Raw genomic sequence first — 8,865 nt, forward strand, 5'->3', positions numbered from 1 at the left:
AGCCTGTCCCAAGCAGAGCCAAGCACCAGGTGTGAGGGTTGTCCAGTTTCTGTTCTGGCTTTGACACCTCTTGGGCAATGCTGGAGGTGGCATAGCTGAGAACCACTTGTGAGCCGGAGAGGAGGCACCTGTTCACTTGGCACTGGAGTGAACCCCCAATTCATACTTCATGTGCCCTTAAATAACCACTGGGCTTCTCACTGCCAGCAGATTTAGCTGGAGCTGATGGCCAAGGCATAAGATGTGCCGAGTTACCTGACAGTCCCATTGGACTGTCATTGACTGTGCCAGGGGAAGTTGTTGTGCCAGGGGAGGTTTAGACTTGCTATTACAAACAATTTCTTCACAGAGAGGGTGTTCAGGCATTGGAACAGGCTGCCCAGGGCAGTGGTGGAGTCACTGTCCCTGGAGGTGTTAACACACCATGTAGATGAGGCCCTCAGTGCCATGGTTTAGTGGTGGACTTGGCAGTCCTAGGGTAAAGGTTTGACTTGATGATCTTAAAGGTCTTTTCCAACCTGTCTGATTCTAAAATCCTGTCGGTGGTTGTCAGTGACTGCTTGAGAGTGGACAGCAGGACAGCAGCAGGGTAAAGGAAGATGGTTGCCACAAAAGATGCATTGTCAGGTATAGCAATCGCATCCATCCAGAGGAGACAGACACACAGGTGTGCGCTTTCTGGAAAGAAGCAGATCTCATTGCCTCAACCAAAAAATTACAGCTACAGAATGAGCCAGCTGCCCAAGTGAGTATGTACAGTAGAACCCCTGGCTGTGGGCTCACAGTGGTTGTAGTGTAGCAGATAAAGCCACCAAACAATTTGTCAAACTGTTTTTCCTTCTTGAATCCCTTTCAGATGAAGTGAAGATTTCCTTTCTTCTCACCTGTGGGGATATAAGTTTCTTAAAAAAGCAGGTTAGAGAAACAGTTGTCGGGAATGGCATAGTTGATCTTGCTTCAGGGCAAGCTGGTAGACCTTTGGGTCCCTCTCATCCTTTTTCCTGTAACTGGAGGTGGCCCTAGTAACATCTCTTGTGTAAATGTTTGTTCTCTCCTGCCTGCTGCATTTTTTCAGCAACATCTTTGCTAGTTGAAAGGAGTAGTCCCTTTAAACTCAACATCTTTTGAAGTCTGTAGGTGTAAAAAGACACTCATTGTTCAGTGCACCTCCACAAAGATTCCTTCTTAATCCCAATTGTGTGTACTCATCCTTTGGTTGAGCCTTCTTGTGCAGAAGAATTTGAGTTCATTCACATTCTTTCATAAATGCACTTAGGGTAATACATCCCACTTTCTTTCTTTTTAAGCAATCTGATCAGTTGTGAATTCAACTCCATTAAAAAAATCCCCATAGTAGTTAAGAGCACCCATTAATGTGAACAAACTCCTGAAACTCCTCAAAGTATTTGCTTTTCCATGCCATTTAACTGTTTACAATGAGTGGATCTTTGCTTCTGATGCACAGTCATAAAAAGGAACAGACTATTAATTTTTATGTATATAAATTTATTTGTGTTGCCCTTGTAGAACATGTTGTAATCTTGTGAAGTTACCCAATCAGGACAAATTTGACCAGCAAATGGTACTGTAAGAGAATACTAACACTCAATATTTAGGCATGACATTTTGGTTCAAGGCAGAGTTCTGACAATTGGGAAAGCAGTCCTGACACTGTGGTATTGCTTGGACCTTGTTCAAGTCATTTCACTTCGTGCTCATCTTCACATTTTTTGTCTTCACAACTCCACTTGCCCAGGTCCAGTTCATGAAGTCCAGGAAAGGTTCAAACATCTACACAAGTTCTTTGGTTTCTTCTTGAACTGGTTCCTAGAGATTGAATTTGTTCTAATAGGGACTTGGCCTCAGCAAGGATCTCCAAGTGTTCCTGTACCTATTCCCTGATTTTAAAGGAAAAAGAATGCAAAATTCACAGAGCTTTTTCTCTGAAAGAGGCTTTAAGTTCTTTTTAGATGGAAAGTGTGGTTTCTGTGGAAAGGAGCTTGCTAATTGAGTATGTTCGAAAAGTGTTCAGAAAGATCTTAGCAGTTCCGATAATTACTCATTTCATCAGACCATCTATATTTAAAGTGAAGTACACTGAGTTCTTTCCTATAATGTCTACTTCAAATAACACTTGTAGAGCCAAATAAGGAAATAGAACAGAATCTCACAGGAGTTTCTTTCCCTTTTATTTCTATAGCTCAGAGACTTGCTGTAACAAAAGCCTTTCTTTCTATCAAAGCTGTTTAACATATTCAACCAAACAAACTATCTCTTAAAGAAAGCAGGAGCATTTTTTTATGTGCGCCTTGCTCCAGCAGTGGCTCTTGAGGACATTTCTGCATTTATCAATGTACTAAATGAGCGATTTTGGACAGCTTCTATGTTCTGATTTGTTGTGCCTTTTTTTATCTCCCCCCTCCCTCCCTTCTTCCCTTTTTAATTTGTCTAGGAAAAAAAAAGCAGCTCCTCCAATGTTGTTTCCTGCAAAGACCATTCTTCAGAGCTCGTTGGACAGCACAGGGCTCTTGAAGTGATAGCTAATTGGTGAAAGAAAGGCCCTGATTGTCTTGAGGGAGCTGGAAAGTGCTGCGTGTGCTGCTGAAAGGGACTGGGGAGAAGGTGCCTGGTTTCGCCAAGCAGCTGCTGCTGGAGATGTTTGGAGATTACATCAGCACTGGAAAAAAGGGGCAAAAAAAAAAAGGAGAAGAGAGAAGTCCAACTTCACAGAGAATGAGTTTATGGAGGGTTTTTTTCCCCTTCCAAAGGTCTTCTGACAATACTGTCATTGTCAATATAAGAGTTGTTAATTCTTTATGAATAGCACATGGGGCCTCTTGACTAAATAGTACGTTACATGTCCCAAATCTGTCAGCTGGACTCTTCTCTCACATGCTAGTGAGATCACTTTGGTTGGAATGCTACAGGAATTGCTGGGCTGGCCGCACAGAACTGAATACTGCATTTATATAATTAGACCTCCCAGATTTTTTTATTTTGCATTACCTCATTATTCTAGCTTAAATATGGAATCAACCCTTTTGATGATTTTACTGGTTGTCATTATATTAATACGGTTCATTTTGTGGTCCTGTCTTAGTGCTTATATAGATTATAAACTGTCCCGAAGGTTTCCTGACACAAGAAAAGAGGACTAAGAGACATCAAAAGGCTTGTTGGGATTTCAGTTGACAATGGGGGGAACTGGATAAGGTAAATAGAGGTACAGCAGATTTTACCTTGGGATCTGATGAGAGAGAAATGACCTGTTGAGGCTGCAACAGAAGTGAAAATTCTTCAGAAAGCCTCATGCTGACAGAGGGGAGAAAAACTACAATTGATTGAGTCAGATAACTTCCTATCAAACTCAGGCATGAATTTGTTGTTGGGACCAGAGTTGTGGACTTGTGCCAAGTAAATGCTCTGGACAAGCTGGAAGGAATCCTATTACTGGGCAGTCCAAGACTGCCAGTGGCCTGGTCTTGATCTGTGGCACGTGATGGTGTGCTGCCTGCTGGACTGACTGCTGGTCTGTACATTGTCAGCTGCACAGTCTGCCTGGATGCAACAACTTATGGCTCCTGAAGGAAGCTGAAGATCACTGGCCAAACTCAGTACCCAAATGCCACTGCGTGGACTTGCAGGAGTGGGTTTTTACCTGACTGGCTGGTTCGTTAAAATTCCTTGTGGTTCCTCCTGATCAGTTGGATCTGAAGGTGACTGAATGTTTTGAACTGACTCTGACCTGCTGAATATTCACGTTTCTTAGCAAGCATTATATTTGAATGCCAGAAGGAGCTGGATACCATTGGAATAATCTCTTTCATGTAGAAATTATCTGTGCCACAGAGATTGTCTGACTCTAGCTGTGCTTCAGTAGCAAGGAGGGCACATGACAGCATGGCATGCAGTGAGTTTTGACTCGAATGTCTTGCAAGGTACTTTCATTTCTAGCCTTTGATAAGGAGCGAAGACACCAAAGGATTTGGCTGCTTTCCCAAGCCATAATGACTTAAGATAGCTTGGTTAGCTTGTCTTGCAAAATGAAAGTTCCAAGTGAACTGCCTGCTTTCAAATAGATGTTATACTAAGAGAAGCATCCAAAAATCTTCCTATATATACAGCTGAATTTAACATCCACTTTTAAGAGCTGTATTTTTCTACAGTAGAAGTAGGAAATCTGTATTGCCTTCCATGAGAGATGCAGTGTCCTTGTCCCAGTCACCTTTAAAACATACTAAAAAAAATAAAGAGTCCTTTTTGGGTGGATAATTTTCTGTGTCATCTAAAAGTGAAGGTTGCTACTTCAGAACCTGGCTTCTGTATTTTTTGGTAGCTCGCATGATGACATCAGAATTTAGCTTGGGTAAAAGCCTATGTTTCTGGCCCATTCATGACTCACATTCCCACAGGCTTGTCTTGTTAGTAACTGTTAATCAGCCCTTATAGTTTTGTCTTTTGAAGCCTCCTTAAAATTCAGCCCTAAGGACTGTTATGTGTTTAGGCTGTGGAACAGGGTAAATGTCAGGTCAATTGATTTCAGCCTCAGATTTTATTTATGGTGGATGACCAATCTGCAAACCAGCCTGTAATGCCTGAAGATGCATGTCATTGACCTGAAATCGAGACAGATGACAATAAATTAAATGTAGATGTAACTAACCCACTTGTCTGTTTCCATGGTTCTTAATTTTAGTGATGATGCTGTCCTTTTTTTTCTTTTTTTTTTTTGTTTCCCAGCATCAGCAGACCACAAAAGAAAAGTGAAATGTTGTCTACTTGATATGCAGACATACCTCTGATAATAAGTAGCTGGAAAAACAGGCAGAATGATCCATTTTTCTTCTTTTTAAGTTAATCATTGCTATTCTTAGCTGTTGTATGCAAAACAAAGCTTGTACATAAATTGATAGTGTCTTGAAGAAGCAAGCCTTTTAATCCTTTACTTCAGTAATGTTGAAATTGTATTTGACAGTGTTATATATTAAGTATTTAAAAAGGTGAAAGTAATGAGAAATGATACAGTTGTGGGTTAATGCCTTTAACATTTGGTGATGCACAGAACCAACACTGGTATGGAATTCACAGCTTAGATTCCTTTATCCCTGCAGAGCAGCATCTGAAATTTTCCATGCAAATGAGAGAGCGTGGTCTTGTTATGGACCGTATTCTTACAGAAGCTGAATTTTCATTGATCTCCATGGCATAGTCAGTAAGGAATGTTTCAGAATGTTGTCATGCCTGAGATGTCTTAACCATTCCCCTTATTGACTATGGGGGAAAAAGAGGGCTGTTACTGGGTGAACTTACTGTCTGGGGACTTAGTGAGTGCTAGGTGTTTATTCTGTGGCTGACTGCTGTCCCAAAACTTAACTCTGGCCCAGTAGGGTGAACAATCAGTGGGCTGGTTCTGTTGGGATTTGTCTCTTTAAATAATTTGATTTGGAGATTAGGTGACTTTAGGTGAATTTCACTCTGATTATTGATTTTGATTATTGATTCATTGGTTATATTGATTATAAAAGATTGGTCTGGGCAATGTTTGGCATAATATTGCTCTGCATCCTATACACGTAAAACTGGCTGGAGCCCTAAGGAGTTTATTAGAACACTGAAGTTTTGACGCCCATTTAATTTAATAAAAAAAAGTACATATTTTGATTAAAGAATTCCCTGGGATCTTGTTGCCTACTAAACTCCTTATGCGTATGCGTTCAAACTAATTTTAATACTTCTGTGGATTCAGATTGGTTTATATTCAGTGCTGTAGGACCTTTTCAGCATGGGAGGCTGCCCTTACAAAATTGGGGCTATCACACCTTCAAGAGTGCAACTATAAAGGAAGGGATGATCATTCTCTCTATTCCTGTAGGCATTTGCCCTTTCTCTTCTCATGGAGATAATAAAAATCTAGTCTCTTTAAGTGTTGCTCTGGTGTAATGTGAGTGTCTACTAATATATCCTGGTGTGATCTGATGGAGCACTGTGGTAAGATGCCTGAATTAAGAGAGAGAGAGGCAGCTCTAGAGCTGAAAGCAATATAGCTCTATTCCCTCTAGTTTGTGTTAATGTGCCTTGACTAATCTTGGCCCTGAAGCTGTGTCCCTTTGGGACTGTGCCACAGTGCTAAGCCACCACTGTGCTTCTGCTGGCATTGCCCTCTAGTCAGTACCAGTTGTACTTGTGAACTGCTGCACTGAGGACCCGCATCCCTTTTCCATAGCAAAGAATAGAAATGGTTTTAGGAGCATTCCTTGGGGCTTTGCAAACAACTGGAAGGGGCTTCTCTCTGCACCACCACCCAAAAAGCAAAGCCAACTCATCAGGAGTGTGGGGAGATGCTGGCACTGATAGCATCACAGTATTCCCAGGAGCCGGGGTGTGGAGTCAGAATTCAAACCAGAACTGGTCTGTGGATTTGGAGGGAGCTCATCTGAAGCTAGCTTCTGTTCTGCCTTCCACCTAAAGTAGCCACACTTAAGGCTGGAGTTCTTTTTCACTGCAAATGGTGTGATTAGTGCTGATTTGTGCTTCCTGAAGTATCCTCAGAGAATTCTGACATCTGAAATGGTATCTTTATGATTATTAGAAATTTTGTCATAAATGGATTGGGTTTATGCTGTTATACTCTGATTTAACTGTACTTTTTTTTCTTCAGGAAAATATAATAAAAAGGTATTAGTTTAAATAGCAATTTTTAAATTTTTTAATGTAAAATTTAGCTTGTGTCTGTGCTTACAAGTAACTTTTTTTTTTACTGGATGGAGTGCAGCAGGAGAAAACATTTTGAAGAATAACTGCTTCATGTCAATTAATGTTTATTTAAGATTCATCCTGAAGCCTGGATTTCAATGGCATTTCAATGGACTTGACTGGAAATCACTTTGGAGTCTTCTAGAATTTGTTCCATTTCATTTACTTATTATGTTCATTTAGGTACCTTTAAGAAGGCACTTACATCCCACTGATTTTGTTTGCATTTTAGGATGTATTTAAAAGTAAGCCTGTGTTTAATATCACTGTGGACAGTGGGAATGCAGGTTGCAGTATGGAGCCTTCTTTCAAGATGTGACACAAAGGTATGTCTAAAAAATGAAAGTAATAGCTAAATACTGTGGTGATAATAAAGTCCTTACAAATGTAAAATTAATTGCATTTCATGCACATAGATTAAAATCCACTGCATATAAATATATTTTGTATGTATTACTAATTTATATCATTAAGATGCTAAAGAGTAACTAAAATTACTGTGTAATTTATTGGCAAGAAACTGTACTTTTTGCTTTAAGACATTATCCCAAAGAACCTCAAAGATGGGTTTAGATTCTGTTCCCATTTATTATTGGAAAATCAGATTTTTGTTATTCTGCCAACAGACTTAACTGCAGGTTTTGTCTCATGCTGTCTTTGATACTACAGTACCATTGTAACCAACAACTGACATGGACCTGTTGAGGCACTACTAAAAGTAGATATGTAATTACAGAAGCTTATGAGCCACTTCTTATGCCATTAAAGAAACCTCTCTAATATTCCACTGTTACTCGTAAGAATTTTCCTTTGTGTGAAATGATTTTTGGATTTTTTTTTCTTATCTAGTAGTCTGTATATGTATGTACAATGCATTTATATTTATACATATAAACCAAGAGTAAAACTGATGTATGGATGCAGAACTGTTACTGTGATAATGTAATGATGTTTATGTTTATAGGATTATGCTTTGGTTTGGTTTTAGCCAGTGTTTTAAACAGAAGTATAGGAGTCTTTATGTAAGTACTGTTTCTCATTCTGTGAGTACCTTAGAAAGGTTGTCATGACTTCCATGTCTGAATTTCCTCCTCCAGAAGTTCAGCATTACAATGTGATATTAGGGTCAGTTTATAAATGTTGTAGGGAGTTGATGAATGTTAGCTACACGCACTTAGCAGTAAGTGTGTAGAAGTATGTATGTTTGTATGTGTGTGTATGCACATTTATTTTCATTTAGCAGTGTTAATATTTGAGTAACTTATGGTAACAGCCCTTCTCACTTCATGCTACTCAATCTTGTGTAGTACTGAAAGAAGAACGATGGCTTTAGGTGCTTAAGTAACTGAAGTCACAGGATGCCATTTGCATTTCTGTATGTTAGAACTCTTGATTTATGGTGACCGACAATCTTTGAGCTGTAAAATCTCATTTGATTGTAAATAGCCATTATCTCCATACCTGGCAGTGCTCAAAGCCAGGTTGGACAGAGCCTTGAGTGATAACGATCTAATGTGAGGCATCTCTGCCAATGGCAGGGGGTTTGGAACTAGATGATCTCGAGGTCCTTTCCAACCCAAATCATTCTGTGATTCTGTGACTATGATCTGCAAGTGTCATTTCTGTCCAGCATCCTCTAACATGCAAAAATTGGCATTATGGACTGCATTATGGTATGGAGAACTAATTGCACATAAGCTCATGGCCTGATGAGCATGTAATTATATTTATTGATAAAATAATTCTACAGTTTTGTTTTGCAGTGCCATAATAATGGCATCCACTTCAACAATTACTGTCAAACCACATAAGCCAAATGGCAGGAGGACTCCCTTAAATGTATCTGGCAATACAGCAGATTGGTCTCATTACTTTAGGTAGGTCCATTACAGCAAACTTCAGAGCTGAGAAGCTGAAGAAACAAGGATCTAAACAGCAGGTATCCCAATTGCTTGTCCACCAAGTGTTTATAATGAGCTGCCACATCATAAATAGAGGCTCAGGGGAAACCTTGTAACCAGTGCTGCTGCCCGTGTTCATGTTCAATAGCACACCCTAGGGAATGGAAAAGTGTTGTTAGGATCAGACTTGATGTAGGCATCAAGTTGTTGG

The 8,865-nt window shown here is 39.8% G+C and overlaps 1 protein-coding gene across 1 annotated transcript; it reads left to right on the forward strand.

Annotated features, from left to right (window-relative positions):
• The first annotated feature begins 2,148 nt into the window (after positions 1 to 2,148).
• Positions 2,149 to 4,249, forward strand: SMIM38 (small integral membrane protein 38). Its single transcript, XM_057414366.1, has one exon. The coding sequence runs from the start codon at positions 2,919 to 2,921 to the stop codon at positions 3,156 to 3,158; it is 240 nt and encodes a 79-aa protein (XP_057270349.1). The 5' UTR covers positions 2,149 to 2,918; the 3' UTR covers positions 3,159 to 4,249.
• The last annotated feature ends 4,616 nt before the right edge of the window (positions 4,250 to 8,865 follow it).

This window comes from Pezoporus wallicus, unplaced genomic scaffold (assembly GCF_028554395.1).
Source record: "Pezoporus wallicus isolate ANWC-B61680 ecotype Strahan unplaced genomic scaffold, APGP_CSIRO_Pwel_v1 contig_5967, whole genome shotgun sequence".
Classification (NCBI taxonomy): Eukaryota; Metazoa; Chordata; class Aves; order Psittaciformes; family Psittacidae; genus Pezoporus; species Pezoporus wallicus.

Coding starts and splice junctions, on each gene's coding strand:
- SMIM38 (XM_057414366.1), top strand. CDS start 2,919: ATGCTACAGGAATTGCTGGGCTGGCCGCACAGAACTGAATACTGCATT.